Source organism: Neoarius graeffei, chromosome 3 (genome assembly GCF_027579695.1).
Source record: "Neoarius graeffei isolate fNeoGra1 chromosome 3, fNeoGra1.pri, whole genome shotgun sequence".
NCBI classification, from domain to species: Eukaryota; Metazoa; Chordata; class Actinopteri; order Siluriformes; family Ariidae; genus Neoarius; species Neoarius graeffei.
This window is the reverse complement of record NC_083571.1, coordinates 8,496,377-8,519,125: the sequence shown is the minus strand read 5'-3', so window position 1 is coordinate 8,519,125 and position 22,749 is coordinate 8,496,377. Positions and strand designations below refer to the sequence as shown.

Here is a 22,749-nt window from a genome sequence, read left to right as displayed (position 1 = left end):
CGTAAAGATCAGATTAGATTACGTCCGGTTAGGTTAGATTAGAGATTAGGCCACACCAATTCAGTTAGTTGGTTCTCGGAATCGCCGCTTGAAGAAAATGCAAAATGAAAAAAAAAATTGAAATCAAACTCCCGCCAACAGAAAAGGTCACGTGACGTGAGGTCACGTGACGTCGAAAACCAATCAAATCGCCCCTTTCGCTTTCGATAAAGACTTGTGGAAGAAACATGCTTGTGGAGGGGAGTCCTGCAAAGCCTGTGTTTGTGATTGTTAGGATATTCAGCGAACATGAGCGTAAAATCTTTGACACGTGTGTTGAAATTCTGTTTACTGGTTTGCCTATATTGTTTGGTCTATTTCCACCACTAATTTTACCATCAGAGCATTTTTTTTTTTTATTTCGCCCGCTCGCTTCATATTTTTCCTGAAAAAATCCAAGAACCAACTAATTAAATTGGTGTGGCCTTAGTCTGATAGAAAATGTTCACGATACTTCAATATTATACTCACTCACTGATTCAGTCACTCACTGACTGATTCACTGACTCACTCATTAAATCACTCGTTGACTCATAAACCGCTCACCCATTGACTCACTAACTGATTCACTCACTGACTGATTCACTGACTCACTCACTAAATCACTCACTGACTCATAAACCGCTCACCCATTGACTCACTTACTGAATCACTCACTCACCAATTCAGTCACTCACTGATTGATTCACTGACTCGCTCATTAAATCACTCATTGACTCATAAACCGCTCACCCATTGGCTCACTAACTGATTCAGTCACTCACTCACTCACTCACTGACAGACTCAGTCACTCACTGACTGATTCACTGACTCACTCATTAAATCACTCATTGACTCATAAACCGCTCAGCCATTGACTCACTCACTGATTCAGTCACTCACTGACTGATTCACTGACTCATAAGCTGTTCACCCATTGACACTCACTGAATCACTCACTGACTGATTCACTTGACTCGGTCACTAAGTCACTCGCTGATTCATAAACCGCTCACCCGTTGACTCATTCTCCGAATCACTCTCACTGACTCGTTCTCTGATTCACTCACTGATCAACTCGCTCACTGACTCATAAACCGCTCGCCCATTGACTCACTGAATCGGTCATTCGCTGATTCATTCTCTGACTCGCTCGCTCTCTGATTCACTCACTGACTCACTCAGTAAATGATTCACTCACGAAATGACTGACTCCTTAACCACTCATCCACTCACTCAGTCTCTGACTTGTTCATTCACTGATTCAATAACTTATAGATTCATTAACTGACTCATTCACTCACTGACTCATTCACCCACTGGCTCACAAACTGACTCCTTAACCGACTCCCTCTCTCACTTGTTCACTCACTCTCTGACTTGCTCATTCACTGATTCATTAACTGACTCATTCACTTACTGATTCACTCGCTGATTAATTCACTCATTCACACAAACTGACAAATGAAAAAAAAAATCTATCAAATTTCACATTTTTCATGAGCAGTGTACAGGTATTAGTGTGTGTGTGTGTGTTCTTGCTGTAGGACTTACTGAAGGCTCATGGTTCAGTCCAGGCCACGCTGCAGCAGCTGACTGATGTGGAGGAACAGCTGAGGCTGCAGGTGGAGCCGTCATCCATGGCAACCTTCCACACAGACTACCTGTCACTCATCCAGCGCCTAGCAACAGTGGGACACGCCCTCCACAGGCAGCAGGCTCTGACAGAGGTTGTTTGATTTGCTGTATATAGCTCTAATAAGAAAGTTATGTATTGAGTCCATATTAATGCGTAAAAAGAGACGCATTTAAATAGACCAAAGGGCTGGACTCTGGTGGTATGGTTTCCATAGTAACCACTGACACGGGCTGTTTATGGCTGGGAGTGACTGTTTATAGTTTATAGCTGCTATAATGTACAGGAACTGACTTTCAGTGCAAATATAAACGGATAAAAAGCATAAGTATAATCATTGCGGTTTAAAGAAGAATAAAACCTTTCATAATTTTAATGTTGTATGACAGCACGCAACTTAGTTATGGTAACTTCCTCACGCCACCCTGTCGTTGATTTATTTTCCCCGTCTGCATTTCCTTCCTTCATCAGGTGAGTGTGAAGGACTACGAGAGCTTCAGGGAGGAGCTGCGGTGTCTGAGTCAGTGGCCCGAGGAGGCACAGGAAGTGCTGAAGGAGTCGGATCCGGCCGCGTCTGCAGAGCTGTCCTCTGTGCAGGAACGCATGGAGAAACTCAAGGTACCGTAGGAGCCGCTGCTGCGTGAAGAATATGCCGTAGTGTGTGAGGACGCTGAGATTAACTCTGTGTGTGCGTGGGTGTAGATCCAGATGTTGAATCTGAGTCGTCTGTCTCCTGATCTGGAGCGGTTAAACAGTCTGGGCTACAGACTTCCACTAAACGATCAGGAAATCAAAAACCTTCAGAACCTCAACAGGAGCTGGGCGTCCACCTCGGCACAGAGCACGGAGAGGTTCAGGTACAAACACCACATCCGATTCATTTTTTTGGCAAACCTGTGTCGTAATAATCAATCATGGACGTCACAAAACGTTTTATCCTGTAGAGCTGGAAATAAAGTCAATAGCGTTTTCATTTTCATAACGTTAAAATCACCTCACTGTCAAGACCGATAGTGACCGATCAACAAAGAATAACGTCCTGACGAAGACTGTTATTTTGTAGTCGAGTCACTAAACCTCGAGTCCCCAGTGTTCAAGTCCGAGTCATTAAAAAAATTTTCGAGTCGAGTCCGAGAACAAGACTCCAACCGCACCATGTGATGGTGTCTGTTTCAGCGCCATTAACATCAGTTTGTTCCTGAACAGGTGAATGTGCTTCTCTTTATCAGGGAGTGTGAAGTATTCTGTCAGAGATGGTTGGGAGACGGATGGAAGTGCAGAAGGTGTGTTTATTAATACAAGTGAAGACAAACAATCCAGAACGGCAGGCAAAATCGTACAACCCCGATTCCAAAAAAAGTTGGGACAAAGTACAAATTGTAAATAAAAACGGAATGCAATGATGTGGAAGTTTCAAAATTCCATATTTTATTCAGAATAGAACATAGATGACATATCAAATGTTTAAACTGAGAAAATGTATCATTTAAAGAGAAAAATTAGGTGATTTTAAATTTCATGACAACACCACATCTCAAAAAAGTTGGGACAAGGCCATGTTTCCCACTGTGAGACATCCCCTTTTCTCTTTACAACAGTCTGTAAACGTCTGGGGACTGAGGAGACAAGTTGCTCAAGTTTAGGGACAGGAATGTTAACCCATTCTTGTCTAATGTCGGATTCTAGTTGCTCAACTGTCTTAGGTCTTTTTTGTCGTATCTTCCGTTTTATGATGCGCCAAATGTTTTCTATGGGTGAAAGATCTGGACTGCAGGCTGGCCAGTTCAGTACCCGGACCCTTCTTCTACGCAGCCATGATGCTGTAACTGATGCAGTATGTGGTTTGGCATTGTCATGTTGGAAAATGCAAGGTCTTCCCTGAAAGAGACGTCGTCTGGATGGGAGCATATGTTGCTCTAGAACCTGGATATACCTTTCAGCATTGATGGTGTCTTTCCAGATGTGTAAGCTGCCCATGCCACACGCACTAATGCAACCCCATACCATCAGAGATGCAGGCTTCTGAACTGAGCGCTGATAACAACTCGGGTCGTCCTTCTCCTCTTTAGTCCGAATGACACGGCGTCCCTGATTTCCATAATGAACCTCAAATTTTGATTCGTCTGACCACAGAACAGTTTTCCACTTTGCCACAGTCCATTTTAAATGAGCCTTGGCCCAGAGAAGACGTCTGTGCTTCTGGATCATGTTTAGATACGGCTTCTTCTTTGAACTATAGAGTTTTAGCTGGCAGCGGCGGATGGCACGGTGAATTGCGTTCACAGATAATGTTCTCTGGAAATATTCCTGAGCCCATTTTGTGATTTCCAATACAGAAGCATGCCTGTATGTGATGCCGTGCCGTCTAAAGGCCCGAAGATCACGGGCACCCAGTATGGTTTTCCGGCCTTGACCCTTACGCACAGAGATTCTTCCAGATTCTCTGAATCTTTTGATGATATTATGCACTGTAGCTGATGATATGTTCAAACTCTTTGCAATTTTACACTGTCGAACTCCTTTCTGATATTGCTCCACTATTTGTGGGCGCAGAATTAGGGGGATTGGTGATCCTCTTCCCATCTTTACTTCTGAGAGCCGCTGCCACTCCAAGATGCTCTTTTTATACCCAGTCATGTTAATGACCTATTGCCAACTGACCTAATGAGTTGCAATTTGGTCCTCCAGCTGTTCCTTTTTTGGACCTTTAACTTTTCCAGCCTCTTATTGCCCCTGTCCCAACTTTTTTGAGATGTGTTGCTGTCATGAAATTTCAAATGAGCCAATATTTGGCATGAAATTTCAAAATGTCTCACTTTCGACATTTGATATGTTGTCTGTGTTCTATTGTGAATACAATATCAGTTTTTGAGATTTTGTAAATTATTGCATTCCGTTTTTATTTACAATTTGTCCTTTGTCCCAACTTTTTTGGAATCGGGGTTGTAAAACGGTGAAACAGGTCGAGCGAGGCACAAACCGGCTATTGTAGACTCCTCAGAATCAAAGACAAGAAACAGGAAATCAGGAACCCAAACAAGGAAATAAGGCTCGGTAATGTGTCAACTCAATACTTCGCAAAGTAAGCGTGTTTTCACAGTTTTTATATCGGCACACTGATTGCGCCTTAATCCTGTGCAGGTGCGAGTCGTTTACAGCGTGTGCGAGACTCCGCTTGGTGCGTGTGCTGTCCAGAGCGCAGCCCGAGAGTCTATCTGATGCACACGCCAAGGCACACAAGTGTGACACACTTGCACGAAATTCGTACAAAAATTAATGTAGATATTAAATATCTTATGCCAGATTATTACGGCATGTTACAAAAAATAAAGAAAAAAAATCGGAGTCCTCGGCTCCAATTTACGAGTCCAAGTCGAGTCCTTAAAATTAGGGCGCGATTCGGACTCGAGTCCTAGTCCTGAGTACTACAAGCCTGGTGTGCGGCTAGCGATGATCGCCTCGTGCGGAGTTTTAGTTCATGCTTAAGAAGTTTAATCAGGTTAAGTGTATTGTTGTAGGATGCTGGACTTCATCCTGTTGATATTTTTCACACAGCATAGTTTGTTTTATTTTAATTGCCTTCGTTGTAAAATAATCGTAAAGTGTGTTCAGATCACTGTCATTTCATTTAATCTGTTCATTCGTGCAACAACGTAGACTAGGATTACAACCTCAAATCAGAAAAAGTTGCGACGGTATCGTGAATGCAAATTTAAAAAAAAAAAAATGTAAAAAGAAAGCAGTGATTTTCTAAATTGACTTTGACTCATTGCAGACAGACAGAATGAACCCAAGATATATATTTTTTTCTGGTTAACTTCATTTCATTCGTTAATATACTGTACATCCATTCCTGCGTTTCAGTCCTGCAACACGTTCCAGAAATATCTGCAACGGTGCAATTTAGGGCTAGTAATGAGGTAAAACTATTACATAATGATGTGATGTCAACAGGTGACTGTAATCATGATTTGGGACAAAATCCGTCTCCAGGAAAGGCCTAGTCTTCTTTGAGGAGCAAAGATGGGCTGAGGATCTCCAGTTTGCTAACAAGTGCACGAGGAAATTATTGAAATGTTTAAAAACAACGTTCCTCAAAGAAAGAGGGGAAGGGATTTGGATATTTCACCCGCTACGGTGCAGAATATCATTAAACGATTCAAGGAATCTGTAGGAATTTCACTGTGTAAAGGGCAAAGGGCTCAAGCCTAATCTGAACCCCCGTGATCTCTGATCCCTCACTGCATCAGGAACCGTCATTCATCTACAGCTGATAGAACCACATGGGCTCAGGATTACTTTGACAACCCTTTGTCGAGCTCTATAATAATAATAATTATTATTATTATTATACATAGGGCCAAATTACTCAATTCTGATTGGTCAATCAAGGAGGGCTTTTTTCCTTAACATGGGGCCGTATTTCTGAAATGCTGTTGGCTAGTCCGTTGCTTGATTACGGTTACAAAAATTAGCAAATTTTGTGAACAAAATGGCTGACTCTGCTGACTCAGAAATGCCGCGTTTCGCTAATCTACATGCAAAACTGATCGTCAGTAATACAGGCGAGTACACTTTCGGATAGCCAAAGTAATTTCCCCCCTTTCTCATATGTGAATAAAAACACTTCACCCCAGGTACATATACGAGGGTGATATGTAGGCTACTTTATTTATCCTTCGTTGGCTAATTATGTCAAACTATGGTAAGCCATCATGCCCGTTTTCTGAACGAGTCCTAAGAATGAGTTTGTCTCGGTCTTGCTGTCAGAAACGTCATACCACAACAGTTCACGAAGTTTTGAAGTGTAGGCTAGCATTACGTTTACTATAGTTTTTGTATATGATAATTTTAGAAGAGATAAAAAAAGATGGTGTACTTACCTAGTCCTATTAAGTTGTGGCTGGTTCTTCCACCAACGTTAACGTCCGTTGTCGTCTATGGGTAGCGGTCCTTCAGCGGTCCAAGGATGGCGAGCCGCCACTATCTTGCGCATGTGGGATTCGAATCCTCGCGCACCATCACGGGGCGCCAACCAGAAGCCACTCACGCCCCGAGCTGTGATTTGTGCTAGGCAGCGGCCCGACTTCGGACCACGGCTGGCATACCACCGACGGCTTGCCGTCCAAAAGCCACCAGTGGTCCGCTATATACATGCTAGCTGGGCCCAATATACCGGTATATTTGACGAAGAAACGATAAACCTCAAAATCCTCATGTCGTGTCGCCGTGTCATGATGAAAGACGCTTCAGAAACTGATTCAAACGTGCAAGATAGTCTCGCGCCCTGATTGGTTCAGAAAACGTGAATGACAAATGTTGTGAACTTGAATGGCTTCCGAAGTATGAATTTGGCCCGATATATATTATAAACAAGTAATCGTATGGTTCCTCGTAAAATTAAGGATCAATTTCACTCGTGATTTCAAAACTTCGAAATCACTCGCGAAATTAATCCTTAATTTTACTCGGCCCCATACAATTACCTATACTACTACTACTACTACTAATAATAATAATACTGCCATCTTCAGTCCCTAAACATCTTGTAAGTGTTGTGAGAAGGAACAGCAACATTATAAAGTGGTGAATGCTTCTAACGTCCCAACTTTATTTAAAATGTCTTGCAAGCATCAGAATTGTAAGGTGTTTATTTTGGAAAAAAAAAAATTTCATAGAATGAAACCTCGAATAACGTGCTGCTGTACTGTTCTGAGTGTGATCCAGGTCAAAGATCATGTACAACTCATCGTTTTCAGTTTTAATTTCAATTTCAACGTACCATCCTAACGTTTTCAGATTTGGGGTTGGAAATCACGTGGTAACACCGGGTATCAGAGGTTTTTGTGGTGTGTGTGTGCACAGTAAGCTACAAGCCCTGGTGCTGCAGAGACAGAGTTTCCTGGAGAAGTGCGAGACGTGGCTCGGTTTCCTGACCCAGACGGAGGAGAAACTCGGCGCTGAGATCTCAGGAAATTACCAAAGCCTGTTAGAGCAGCAGAGAGAGCATGAGGTATGGAATGTGTCATGAACTGTTAATCATCTCCTCTGCCTGTACATTTACTACAAAATATCAAGAGATTTTAATATGCATGAATATGCAAATTTGGAAACACCCCCAAATCCTTCTGAAATTCGTAATATCTAATATTAACAGCATTGTAATGTAATATAATATATTATTATACACACAGGTCACTTGTTCAATGGGATAAAAACATGTTCTATTCCCTTCTAGCGGGTTTCATTCGTTTGGTTTGATAGCATGCAATATTGTTAGCATATCGTTATTGTTAGCATATATGTGGCAGATCACAGAATCCAGGGACACATGTCGGCCCGGGGGCATTTTGAGTTATTGACAGATTCAGAAAGTACAGTTTCTAAGCTTTCCAATGATGCCTTCCATGTGGAGATCTGACAATATTTGAAGAATGTGTGGCCTTTTGAAAGTGCATACCTCTTAAAACAGGAAAGGGAGAAAATCGCCCTCAAAGTTTTCCATCTCAGCTACTCTGGGTGCGGGGCGGGCACATAATGGTGCTCATTTGCATGATATTAAGGAAAGCCCTACCCCCTACGAGCTAGCATGATGCTACTTTCATGTAAACAAAGATCACCACGTCAATTTTCCTTCCATGCAAAGTATGCCCAACACAATTATGAAGTACAAAAATAAGTCCTAAAGTATACTTTAACGTTTTGTGGTTGAAAAATTACTCACACCGTAAGAAAGAAAGATAGCACGATGATGACACAACTAACACAACACTAGTTTCATGTAAAGCCTCGGTCACAACCGGCCTTACTGTGCTCCTACGGCCGGTCTACATGCAAAAAACGCAAGAAACACACGGAGAGCGTGCATGAAACGCACGAGAGCGCGCGTGTGATGTGCTGATTTTCGAGCCGCAGACCGGCCGCAGAGGTTCTTTGTCATGTCAAACAAACTCTACGGGCACTTGCGTTTTTTTCAGGTTGCAAGACAAACTTACGGCCAACGCGCGTCTTTCTCTGTGAACAAAAAAAAAAAAAACGCAGCGATTTGGGAACCGCCAAAAATCACACGGCCAAAAAAATCGTACGTCCGGTTGTGACCTAGGCTTAACCAAACCACAACACTCTCCATTACATGCAAAAATAAGCACACAGCCTTAGATTAATAAACTCACCCCATCAGAAAGAGAAACGGCGCCTTGCACACATCAATGCCTCCGATGGAATGCAGTCTTAGAACGGTCCGTGTATCATCCGATCATTCAAGTATTCCATTCAATCTGGAAAACGAGGTTGCGGTTTTTTTTTTGCTAGAAATGGTGATCTCCGATGTAAATACCGTGTGTCTGTTTGCTTCGCGGTGTTTGCTCCTCTGCACTCTGTTTAACTTGCTCATTCCATAGTGAAATCACACGCCTGTATGCAGTTAAGTAGCCACGAGCTCAGCTCGTATCATACAGCTGATTCGCGGAAAAAAAAAACAAAAGGCTTAAATCATCATGTGAATGGCCCATATGGTAATTTACCCACACCCCTCAGCAGGCTACAGTCCTGACAAAAACGAGACACTTTGCAACAAAAAATGTATGCTTTTCCAACAAAACAATCTATTATCTGAAATACTGATTGCATTCTTCAAGATCTCAACTTGCACATGATGGAAAAAAACAAAAATCACAAATTTCGGAAAAAAATGCTTCTTTTGTGAATATCTCGGATTCGTTTCGGCCGACATGTGTCCCTGGATTCGGTGAGGGGTCACATATAATATTATTATTATTATTATGGTAACTCCTGTGTAAAGCTTCCTTGGGTTTGTGAAAGGCGCTATATAAATTGAACTCTATTATTATTATTATTATTATTATTATTATTATTATTATTATCATCCTACGTGTATTACATCACTCTACCCAATGAAGAACGAGCGTTGAATATGGTTTACGACATTGCATGGTTGTCAAGACAACAGGATGTCACATGTCGGAGACGTAAAACTTCCGCACTAGCAAGGCACAAACAGGAGAATTTTGAGAGAATTTTGGCTGCCAGGTCGCTCCGTTGTGTGTAGCTGTTGATGCTGATTTTGAAAGTAGCTAAGTAAATTACACAGGGATGATCTCATCTCATCTCATTATCTCTAGCCGCTTTATCCTGTTCTACAGGGTCGCAGGCAAGCTGGAGCCTATCCCAGCTGACTACGGGCGAAAGGCGGGGTACACCCTGGACAAGTCGCCAGGTCATCACAGGGCTGACACATAGACACAGACAACCATTCACACTCACATTCACACCTACGGTCAATTTAGAGTCACCAGTTAACCTAACCTGCATGTCTTTGGACTGTGGGGGAAACCGGAGCACCCGGAGGAAACCCACGCGGACACGGGGAGAACATGCAAACTCCACACAGAAAGGCCCTCGCCGGCCCCGGGGCTCGAACCCAGGACCTTCTTGCTGTGAGGCGACAGCGCTAACCACTACACCACCGTGCCGCCCACAGGGATGATGATAATAATAATTGGTTTGACTGTGCTAGCATTGGCTTTTGTTAACACTACACCGGCTGGAAGGTAACTGGACTGCTGTGCTAACAACACTGAGTCACAAGTAAGCTAGCGTTGGCCTTCGCTAACACTAGTGATGAATGCTACACCAGCTAGAAGGTAACTGGACTACCACGCTAACAGCACCGAGTCACAAGTAAGCTAGCGTTGGCTTTCAAGAATGCCGATATGAAAAGTGTCGATGTATAATAATAATAATAATATCGGCTGGCTTTTTCCATGGTCTATCAGATATATTCCATTCAGCTACTCGTCTTTGACTCGTTCAGTATCATGCTAGCTGAATGGAATATATCTGATATACCACTCAACGCCAACCAATATTATTTAAATATAAAATGATCTCAAAGTTTCCTGATTTATTTGCCAGTAGCTAAAATACAAAGTTACCATAACAACCACAGTTTTTGGTGAACAAATTTCACTAGTTAAAGTGCCATTCCACCATTGGATGTATTTTTTTGGCATAAAATACAATATATTTTATGACAACAAGACTAGACAGAGAAATCTTTTAGCTTCAAAATGATATATCAAACATAATTTTTTGACAACGACAAGTATATTAATTTTGCGACCAAAGTCACCTACCCTTTTAATTTCCGCGCGGTAGTGAAACGTGATGTCATCGGCAGGTTCCCCTTCTTGTGTACTACGTCACGTGTGACGTGGCACAGATTATCAGCAATGGCGGATAGAACGCGATTGTCAGCTTCGGAAAAGAAGCGAAGGAAAATAGCAAGTGGTGCCCAAAGGAGACGGTCGATGGTGAATATCGACACAGCAATCGACAAGTGGAAATCACGTTCTATCCGCCATTGCTGATAATCTGTGCCACATCACACATGACGTGGTACACAAGAAGGGGAACCTGCCGATGACATCACGTTTCACTACCGCGTGGAAATTAAAACGGTAGGTGACTTTGGTCGCAAAATTAATATACTTGTCGTTGTCAAAGTATTATGTTTGATATATCATTTTGAAGCTAAAAGATTTCTCTGTCTAGTCATGTTGTCATAAAATATATTGTATTTTATGCCAAAGAATACATCCAATGGTGGAATGGCACTTTAAAGTCACATGCTTCCATTGATTTGAGGGCGGAGCCAAGTTTGAGCTGTCCGGTTTGAAGTAATCACACCAGGAAATGTGTGCGAAGCTAGACAGCTAACATAGTGGGCTGCTGTTTATTTATTTTTTTTACATTAGTGTTAAACGTGCGCTAGTTTATCAAGCTGTTTGGGGGCGTCTCCTAATCTGCATATTCGTGTCTAGTCATAGATGCTGTTTGTTTTAATTTTAATCATGTTCCCAGGTCTTTTGTGACTGTTCCTTTGGCATTTTTTTTCTACACTGATTCTACACTAAGTAACTTTAAAAACGCACGTTGATAAAACTTGCTGAATTCGTGCTGAGTTTATCTGAAGAAGAAAAGAAATATATCACAATGGAAAAATAACTTCGTTCCGCCCGAATAAGTTCCAAATCTGTGCTCAAATCAGAATTTAAGGGAGTTGTACTCAATAACGTACAATATGACTCGGGCAGTCAATGACATGGACAGGCTTTAATTTTCAAACAAATTTTGCATACACTGTACACACACAATCTTGCCTATAAATCCCCGGGGGAAATGATGGGAAAATTGTCATTATTGAAGATGCCACGCCTAAGCCAAAATCAACGTGAACAGGCCATCGGGATGTTGCGTGCCGGAAGTACACAGACAGAGGTCGCCCGGCACTTCGGTGTTCATCATTCGGCCATTTCCCGTTTGAGTCAGCGTTACAGACAGACAGGGAGCACCAGGGATCGTCCACGCCCTGGTCAGCCTCGAGTCACGACGCCAGTTCAGGATCAGCACATCAGGCTAGCTCACCTCCGTGACAGATTCCTGACCCCCTCAGTCACTGCTGCTGAGACCCCTGGACGACACAGACCCAGAATCTCCAGCATGACGGTCCGAACATGGACCAACTGTCACTTTGAATTTTTTTATTGTGAATTAATTCTCGAGTTTGACAATAAATGTCCTTTATCGATGTTTCAAGATGTGTGTGCATTACATACAATATCATAAATTTCAAATATATGCATGGATCTAAAGTGATATCGTGTTGAATTCCATTGTGCGTTTTTAAAGTTACTTAGTATATAAAAAAAATTAATTTAATGCTTAAGGGTAATTCCACCCCAAATCACCAGATTTAGAAAAATGTATGGTAAAACCTTTTTTAAGAATGCATGCACGGCCACTGTATCATGCTTAAGGCAGTCACTTATTATGCAGATAGAGATGCATTTCGGTACTTTTGTACCGTCTTCATTCTTTGCTCTAATGTACACTGCAAATGGACGAAGAGTGCATTGGCTGTTGTCCCAGTGGGATCCCTGGGCAGAATCCTCTACACAGAATGAATAGTTTTCGGCAAAATCCAAAAGCATAACACATTCATCCGCTGACAGATTTTCCTTCAAATTCTTCAAATATCCACTCTGGTGTTTGGCAATGAAATCATGTTTTGCTAGTTTGTCTGCTAGTAGATTATATGCCTTAAAACAGCATTTCCGTCTATTGTAAAACATGTCGTACTTGATCCCTTAATATTAAGATCACGGAATCCAGGGACACGTCGGCCCGGGGGCATTTTGAGTTATTGACAGATTCAGAAAGTACAGTTTCTAAGCTTTCCAATGATGCCTTCCATGTGGAGATCTGACAATATTTGAAGAATGTGTGGCCTTTTGAAAGTGTATACCTCTTAAAACAGGAAAGGGAGAAAATCGCCCTCAAAGTTTTCCATCTCAGCTACTCTGGGTGCAGGGCGGGCACATAATGCTGCTCATTTGCATGATATTAAGGAAAGCCCTACCCCCTACTAGCTAGCACGATGCTACTTTCATGTAAACAAAGATCACCACGTCAATTTTCCTTCCATGCAAAGTATGCCCAACACAATTATAAAGTACAAAAATAAGTCCTAAAGTATACTTTAACGTTTTGTGGTTGAAAAATTACTCACACCGTAAGAAAGAAAGAGAGCACGATGATGACACAACTAACACAACACTAGTTTCATGTAAAGCCTCGGTCACAGGGCCGTATGCGCTCCTACAGCCGGTCTACACGCAAAAACCGCAAGAAACACACGGAGAGCGCGCATGAAACGCACGAGAGCGCGCGTGTGATGTGCTGATTTTCGAGCCGCAGACCGGCCGCAGAGGTTCGTTGTCATGTCAAACAAACTCTACGGGCGCTTACGGTTTTTTCAGGTTGCAAGACAAACTTACGGCCAACGCGCGTCTTTCTCCGTGAACAAAAAAAAACGCAGCGATTTGGGAAACGCCAAAAATCACACGGCCAAAAAATCATACGTCCGGTTGTGACCTAGGCTTAACCAAACCACAACACTCTCCATTACATGCAAAAATAACCACACAGCCTTAGATTAATAAACTCACCCCATCAGAAAGAGAAACGGCGCCTTGCACACACCAATGCCTCCAATGGAATGTAGTCCTAGAACGGTCCGTGTATCATCCGATCATTCAAGTATTCCATTCAATCTGGAAAACGAGGTTGCGGGTTTTTTTTTGCTAGAAATGGTTATCTCCGATGTAAATACCGAGTGTCTGTTTACTTCGTGGTGTTTCAGCTCCTCTGCGCTCTGTTTAGTAACTCATTCCATAGTGAAATCACACGCCTGTATGCAGGTTAAGTAGCCACGAGCTCAGCTCGTATCATACAGCTGATTCGCGGAAAAAAAAAAAAATGACTTAAATCATCATGTGAATGGCCCATATGGTAATTTACCCACACCCCCCAGCAGGCTACAGTCCTGACAAAAACGAGACAATTTGCAACAAAAAATGTATGCTTTTCCAACAAAACAATCTATTATCTGAAATACTGATTGCATTCTTCAAGATCTCAACTTGCACATGATGGAAAAAAACAAAAATCACAAATTTCGAAAAAAAAATGCTTCTTTTGCAATTATCTCGGATTCGTTTTGGCCGACATGTGTCCCTGGATTCTGTGATCTGCCACATATGCATTTGAATTATAGGCGCAAAATGTGGTTTTTTTTTAAGCATAATAAATCAGAAAGTTTGATTTCTTTTGAACACATACCTAGTTGGCTAAAGAGTACTATAACATGAGTAATAAATAAGAAAATTTGAAAGATCTGGTGTGCTTTAATGTGGAGTTACTGGGCGTCAAAGTTGCTCCAAAGCACATTTTTTTATGATTTTCAGCAAGCCATAACTTGGCAAATATTGAACTGTGAACTTTTTTTTATTTTAGTATTTAAAGGCGTCTGGCATTGAAGAACAATCCTTGAAAATTTCACGTATCTTGCATGAATAGTTTAAAAGTAATAACTTATGGAAGTTAGGTCCGTTTTCTGTAGCACGCATTTCAACAGTGAAATTGGGGCCACGCCCCTTTTTTTAAGCCCCTGTATCTCAGAAACTAACGAAGGTACAAGCCTAAAATTTTGTACACTATTTATTGGGCACACTGACAATATTTCCAGAAAGTATGAAGCAAATCTGAGATGGTCAGTGGCGAGGCCTCTGGTGATTTCACATGGATTGACCCTTTATTGAAGGTAAAATTGTAGTGTTTGAGTAGTAATGTTTATTTCCTGGGTGTTAAAGAAAACATACAAAACGTTTTTTTTATGATTCGACATTTATAGGTTCTAGAAAGTTCCTGGGAAAGAACACAGCAGTCTCATTTGTCTGGTTTCAGCTGTTTGAATGGACAACAGGTCTCCAAGTGAAGGTTGTCCTTGTCTGCCTCGCTGTTTGTTGAATGTGGTGTGTGTGTGTGTGTGTGTGTGTGTGCGCAGCTGTTCCATGCGGAGATGTTCAGTCGACAGCAGATCCTCTACTCCATTATTAGTGATGGCCATCAGCTCCTCAATCAGGGACGAGTGGAAGACAGGTCTGCTGAATTAACACACACACACATAGTTCGAGACCTCACCTCCACCCAACTATCTATAATCTTATTTAAAAAAGCCTTTAAGGTCATTCTCACTCTTGAGTTTTACAACCCTGATTCCAAAAAAGTTGGGACAAAGTACAAATTGTAAATAAAAACGGAATGCAATGATGTGGAAGTTTCAAAATTCCATATTTTATTCAGAATAGAACATAGATGACATATCAAATGTTTAAAGTGAGAAAATTTATCATTTAAAGAGAAAAATTAGGTGATTTTAAATTTCATGACAACAACACATCTCAAAAAAGTTGGGACAAGGCCATGTTTCCCACTGTGAGACATCCCCTTTTCTCTTTACAACAGTCTGTAAACGTCTGGGGACTGAGGAGACAAGTTGCTCAAGTTTAGGGATAGGAATGTTAACCCATTCTTGTCTAATGTAGGATTCTAGTTGCTCAACTGTCTTAGGTCTTTTTTGTCGCATCTTCCATTTTATGATGCGCCAAATGTTTTCTATGGGTGAAAGATCTGGACTGCAGGCTGGCCAGTTCAGTACCCGGACCCTTCTTCTACGCAGCCATGATGCTGTAATTGATGCAGTATGTGGTCATTGTCATGTTGGAAAATGCAAGGTCTTCCCTGAAAGAGACGTCGTCTGGATGGGAGCATATGTTGCTCTAGAACCTGGATATACCTTTCAGCATTGATGGTGTCTTTCCAGATGTGTAAGTTGCCCATGCCACACGCACTAATGCAACCCCATACCATCAGAGATGCAGGCTTCTGAACTGAGCGCTGATAACAACTCGGGTCGTCCTTCTCCTCTTTAGTCCGAATGACACGGCGTCCCTGATTTCCATAAAGAACTTCAAATTTTGATTCGTCTGACCACAGAACAGTTTTCCACTTTGCCACAGTCCATTTTAAACGAGCCTTGGCCCAGAGAAGACGTCTGCGCTTCTGGATCGTGTTTAGATACGGCTTCTTCTCTGAACTATAGAGTTTTAGCTGGCAACGGCGGATGGCACAGTGAATTGTGTTCACAGATAATGTTCTCTGGAAATATTCCTGAGCCCATTTTGTGATTTCCAATACAGAAGCATGCCTGTATGTGATGCAGTGCCGTCTAAGGGCCCGAAGATCACGGGCACCCAGTATGGTTTTCCGGCCTTGACCCTTACGCACAGAGATTCTTCCAGATTCTCTGAATCTTTTGATGATATTATGCACTGTAGATGATGATATGTTCAAACTCTTTGCAATTTTACACTGTCGAACTCCTTTCTGATATTGCTCCACTATTTGTCGGTGCAGAATTAGGGGGATTGGTGATCCTCTTCCCATCTTTACTTCTGAGAGCCGCTGCCACTCCAAGATGCTCTTTTTATACCCAGTCATGTTAATGACCTATTGCCAATTGACCTAATGAGTTGTAATTTGGTCCTCCAGCTGTTCCTTTTTTGTACCTTTAACTTTTCCAGCCTCTTATTGCCCCTGTCCCAACTTTTTTGAGATGTGTTGCTGTCATGAAATTTCAAATGAGCCAATATTTGGCATGAAATTTCAAAATGTCTCATTTTCGACATTTGATATGTTGTCTATGTTCTATTGTGAATACAATATCGGTTTTTGAGATTTGTAAATTATTGCATTCCTTTTTTATTTACAATTTGTACTTTGTCCCAACTTTTTTGGAATCGGGATTGTATTTCCGTACTCGCAGAACCGTTCGTGATGAGACTTCGGTTCCTTCAGTGGAGTCCAAAAGACGTTCTCTAGCTCTCGAAAATAAGGGTATAGAGCTCACTTCTACTGAACTGTGCTGCCGTCTGAATCACTTATCAACACTATCTACTGTCAGTGCTAGAGTGATGTCACTGGTCCAATGCTTCATGTTACTTCCTGTTTGAAGTACATTGATATCAATAGCAATAAAAAAAACATTCTTTGATTTCCGAAAACCATGTTCAATCCATTTTCATCATTCTAGTATAGCATATTATGCAACGTTAATATAACTACAAAATGCTTTAGTATACTTTGTTTATTTGTATAGGGACTGTACAAAAAATAATTTCAGTTAAAACTAGAAAAATACAATTTCAGATATGCTATTAACCCTCTGGGGTCTGAGGGTATTTTCTGGCGTGCTCTGATTTTGTCAATTTCAACAAATCTAAGCAGTATTTTCAAAATCATGTGACTTTTTTTGTATTCAGTACAAGTTCAGCAACAATAATATCTCTGTAGTATGTATGTCATGATTGTACTTTTAAAAAATTACAGACAAATGAAGGTGTTGTAAAAAGCAGTTTTAGAACGGTGTTGGAATGTGTGTAAAAACATGACCTTACCCATTGTGACGAACCGTTTTGGTCACTTGAGGTGATTCTGTTCAGTATTAGGAATGGATCAAGCACAAAAACTTACATCTGCTCCATTGATTTGGACAATTAACTAGCCATCAAAAAATGTACGTCCTATTGTTTTGGGATAAAGGGTTGGCAGTGGGAGGGGTATTCAATGAGAAGAGTAAAAATTTCCATTCCATTCAATGAGAAGAGTGAAAACCCCTCCCACTGCCAACTCTTAATCCCATCAGGTCAAGTCCCAATGGGTAAGATCATGTTTTGTCACACATTCCAACACGGTTCTAAAACTGCTTTTTACAGCACCTTCATTTGTCTGGTATTTGACTTTATTTTGGTATTTGACTTGATTCAGATTTTACTCAGTTCAGAGCCACAACCTACTCTGTTGCACAATTACTCTGTAATTTTTCTCCCACTCCAACTCCAAATTTTACTCTCTAAACTCAAAATACAGCAAAATTAACTGTTTTTGAGGAAAATACTTTTAACTCTGGAAAAACCGCTCAGTTATTTTTCCTGTGTCTGCACTACAGTGCACACATATCTCAACCGATCTGCTCCTCAGAAATAGAAGAAATATTTACACTTACTCGAGCTGGTCTTTGGTTGGATCGAGTCGAAGTTAAAAAAAAAAAAGGCACCGCTCATCATCAGTGCCTCAGTTCTCAAGATTGAACTGAATCACTGTCCTGAATCATGAACTGAATCGCTGTCCAAATCATCGGAAGCAAATAAAATCCGCGTGCCATCTTGAAACAAGTTTTACCTCCAAATAGCCTAAACTATGGCTGACAGATTTGATCTTGTTTACGGTGGGCGTTCCCTCCGCGAAAGTGAAACCAAAAGAGTGAAAGTGATTATCATGCTGTTACCATGGGAACAGTTTTTTATGAATGTGTAAGTGTGCGCTCAGTGCCCCGACTCCAGTGTGACTGAGTAAGGTGACAAGTTTTATGTTTCATCTAATTTAGGTCATTTAAAAACTATAATAATATTTGGCAGCGGGCACACAGGAAAGTGTAAAGTATAATGTTTGTCAATATGTTTATCATGCTTGTATGATAAAAGACTCATGAAGATATTTATCTAAATACATGACCTACTCATTCTAAACCTGCCGAGCTTCGCCCGTGAAGCTCTCGACCCCAGAGGGTTAAATGAGTGTCTGCATGCACAATTTTCACGTTTCCTAATCTCACTCCTGATTGGTCAGACTTTTATTCCTAAAATGTATAAATCAAAAACATGACTCGATGCCCAAACTAGAAAACTGTCCAAGCTGCTGATTTTCTCTTTCTCGACGTCGGATTATAGAGACAATTTTGGCCTGAAGTTGGCACTGTTGAGTAATCAGTGGCAGGGCGTGGTGCGGAGAGCGCAGCAGAGGCGGGGCATCATCGACGCGCTGGTGTGTCAGTGGCAGCGCTACACTGAACTCTCTGACAAGCTGAGACACTGGCTGCAGGAGGCGGCTCTCGAACCGGACGAGGAACTGCAGCAGCAAGGACGAGTCACGGCTCTGCAGCAGGCCAGAGGGGTTCTGGATCACATCCAGGTGAAAACATAAAGATGTAACATTCTGTCACGGGCGTACATCCATCATATCTTGTTTAACACGTGTAACATAAATGAGGACACAGGAAGTAGTTTCTCTGACTTTTCACTACTCTAACTGTAGCAATTAACATTTTTTTCATTACATCACTAAAGGAATGAAATAAAAATGAAACTTGATTATGTTCCTTCAACATCATGACACCGAGTGATTTATTCCGTATCCACTCTGGATCAGTCTGTTAAACCACTCGCTCTTTGCCGCCCCCTAGCTGAAGGAGCGGGTACTACAGAGGCAGCAGGGCAGCTACATCTTGGCAGTGGAAGCAGGAAGGCAGCTTCTCCTCTCGGCCGACGCCCAGGCAGAGGCGCTGCTGCAGGAGGAGCTGACGGAGCTCCAGGAGCAATGGAGGAGCGCCAGCATCCGTCTGGACCGGAGGAAGAAGGACCTGCTCTCGTTGTTGAAGGTACTGATCGATATTTACTCAAGTACGTGGAGTAGATTGTGGGCGGGGTTTAAGTTGTGATTGTTCGGACCGTCATCTACCGTTACCTAGCCCTAACTTCCCATAGCGCTGTAGTTCAATCTTGTCATACTATCGAATTACGAATCATTTCCGCGACATTTAAGTCCAGTCTGTACTGTAAGGCCATTATTAAAAAATGTTCTGTTTCCGGTCCACCGGCCGGGTGAGTGCCGTTTGTGCAGGTGAAATTTTTTTTTTTAACGCCGGTTTTTCGACATTTTTTTTCAGGTTCGTAAATCTAAAATCGAACTTGACATTTCCGCATTCCCAGGGCTTTCCACTAAGGCTCATACTAGCCAGCCATGACAAATAAGTAGCCGCCGGGGTTGGGGGAGTAAACACAAAATAAACTCCTGTGCACGCAGTTCCCAGGATTAAATGTATTTTCCACAGACCATTTATTTATTCACTTTACTCAAATACAAAGTAAAATGGCAGTAAATCTTCTTTCTTTTCTTGCGTATTGCATCATGAGGCGTTCCTGGCTTGTAAATCTCTTATTTTCGGTGCATGACACATTCACGCAGCTGAGCATGCTATGAACTAACGACGACAACGGTCTGCAGTGGGGCTTAGCCCACTTAGCACACTACTGCCTCCGCATGTCGGGGCACGGATGAATTACTCTCCCTTGATCAACGGTTCAGTTTGACATTATTGTCAGTCCGTTAGATAAACATTTAATTTTATTAAAATCGAAAATTAATATTTAGAGCCTGTGGGCTACAAAAATAGTCATTAAAGTAGCCGGCTGGACTTAATTGTGTGGCCGGCAGCCGGCGCTTGTGGAAAGCCCTGCATTCCGCGCAGAATATAGAACTGAATCAGCTCTGCGCATGCGCCGTGCGGCACAAAAAAATGGCCGCCACCATGAAGGAAGGAGATCCGGAGTTTTCAAACATTTGCTTAAAGTGCCATTCCACCATTGGATGTATTCTTTGGCATAAAATACAATATATTTTGACAACATATATAAATGGTATCACTAGATAGAGAAATCTTTTAGCTTCAAAATGATATATCAAACATAATTTTTTGACAACGACAAGTATATTAATTTTGCGACCAACGTCACTTTTAATTTCCGTGCATGATGTCATCGGCAGGTTCCCCTTCTTGTGTACCACGTGACGTGTGACGTGGCACACGTTATCAGCAATGGCGGATAGAACGCGATAAAAATAATACCAATAAATCTAGCTAATACCAATAAATCTAGCTAACTGAAAGATTAACTCAAAATTTTTCGCAATTTTTTTGGCCCCCATATACGAGGAGAAATGACTCTCTCACTTTGGGGGTTTCCTGGTCTAAAAATAGACCGACACGTGGTACACAAGAAGGGGAACCTGCCGATGACATCACGCGCGGAAATTAAAAGGGTAGGTGACTTTGGTCGCAAAATTAATATACTTGTCGTTGTCAAAAAATTATGTTTGATATATCATTTTGAAGCTAAGAGATTTCTCTGTCTAGTCATGTTGTCATAAAATATATTGTATTTTATGCCAAAGAATACATCCAATGGTGGAATGGCACTTTAAGTGTGAAATCGCAAAATGGTATTCTAGCGAACAACAAAATAGTAAAGATTCAGAAAAACAAATCATCCAGTGATCATTTTAATAGTGTAATTTCATCCGAACTAGGCCTAACGCTCGATTTAGAACTACAAAAAGTCCGTGTGTCGGACATTTTAAGTACCTTTGTAAAAGTTTTGCAAATGTTGCAGTCAGCATTTAAAATGCTAAATTAAAGTTTTTGTACAAGTTTCAGTTGATTTAACTGTCATATTTTATTAAATGTGTCTGCTTTTGTAATAAAAAAAAGTACTGAAAGAAAAAGCAAACACAGCATTGCGATTTCTTATCCATCCATATATAATTAAAAAAAAAAAAATCCCTCCCTCCCGACTGAAATTTTTTTTGCCCACCCGGTGGACAGGAAACTGATTTTTTTTTAAGGATGGCCTAATGTGTGTTATGTTCCTGGTGGATGGTTATGATGGCAGCCATATTGAAAGCAGTCGTTAGTCTAGTCTTCAGCGCTGTTCAGACGGGATTAGTTTCTCTGTAGTCACAGTTGCTGATCCACTTGAATTCCTGCAGTTTGCCTTCGATGATGGTCAGTCTCATTTAACTCGGCTTAAGCTTGGTTTATTAAACTTTCACCAAAAACTTTATAATTTAAAAAAAAAAAAAATTATGTTGGGGGTCACACAACAGAGATGGGCCCCAATTAAAGTGTGCCCTACATAGAAACATAATATAAAACAAGTGTCCCCAGGCAAAACAAACCTCGCCCGGCAGCACTTATTTTATACCTATATGCTGATAATGGTAATATTTCTCAATCATCAGCTGTCAGGTTATAGTCCTATGAAAATCCATGACCTTGAGTTTGACATCTCTTTGGATTTTCTGAAATCAACACAGGGTCAAAAATGTTCCTACGCTCGCTTAGATGATTAATTCAGAGGTGCTGAAACTTCCAAAATGTCTCTTATCTTGCCAAGGCCGAGGTCTCTTAACTTCCTGTTAGTGATCATGATTGACTCCAGACGGTAGCTTCTCTGTTCCTTCATAAAAAGGGTTTGTTTACAGCACTCATTGGATTGACCAACACACAGTAAAATGGGAAAGTCCAAGGAGCTCAGTGCAGATCTGAGAAAGAGATGTACACAACTCCGGAATGTCCCTTGCAGATCCCAAGATCAGTTCAAACAATTGTATCCAAGTTATTGTGAGGTGTAGTCACTTTGCCAAGCCACTTTGCTTCAAGAAAACCCAAACTGTCACCCTCAGCTGAAAGGAAATTAGTTTGGATGGTCAGGAACAACCTGTGAATCACCATGGCACAGCCCTGCCATGAACTGGAAGCTGATGGATCACTGTCTACAGTTCAGATCACCATGGACCAAGAGGCTGCTATCCAAGAAATAACCCCCTGCTTCAAAATTGACACCTTCAAGCTGAACTAAAGTTTGAAGCTGACCACACGGACAAAGAAAAAGCCTTTTGGAGGAAAGCTGTATGGTTAAAGATCGAGTTGTTTGGCCACAATGACCACCATGTACAGAGGGGCACTGTACCAGCTGGCGGTGGTGGTAGGATCATT

The 22,749-nt window shown here is 41.6% G+C and overlaps 1 protein-coding gene across 1 annotated transcript in view; it reads left to right on the top strand.

The window, feature by feature from the left end:
* The window catches only part of syne1a (spectrin repeat containing, nuclear envelope 1a), a 491,960-nt gene that overhangs the window by 408,413 nt on the left and 60,798 nt on the right, over positions 1-22,749 (top strand). The window contains 7 exon segments of the mRNA XM_060915606.1: positions 1,567-1,749; positions 2,127-2,273; positions 2,358-2,512; positions 7,521-7,668; positions 15,082-15,176; positions 18,866-19,106; positions 19,378-19,572. Of these exon segments, the coding sequence (XP_060771589.1) occupies positions 1,567-1,749; positions 2,127-2,273; positions 2,358-2,512; positions 7,521-7,668; positions 15,082-15,176; positions 18,866-19,106; positions 19,378-19,572 (1,164 nt within the window).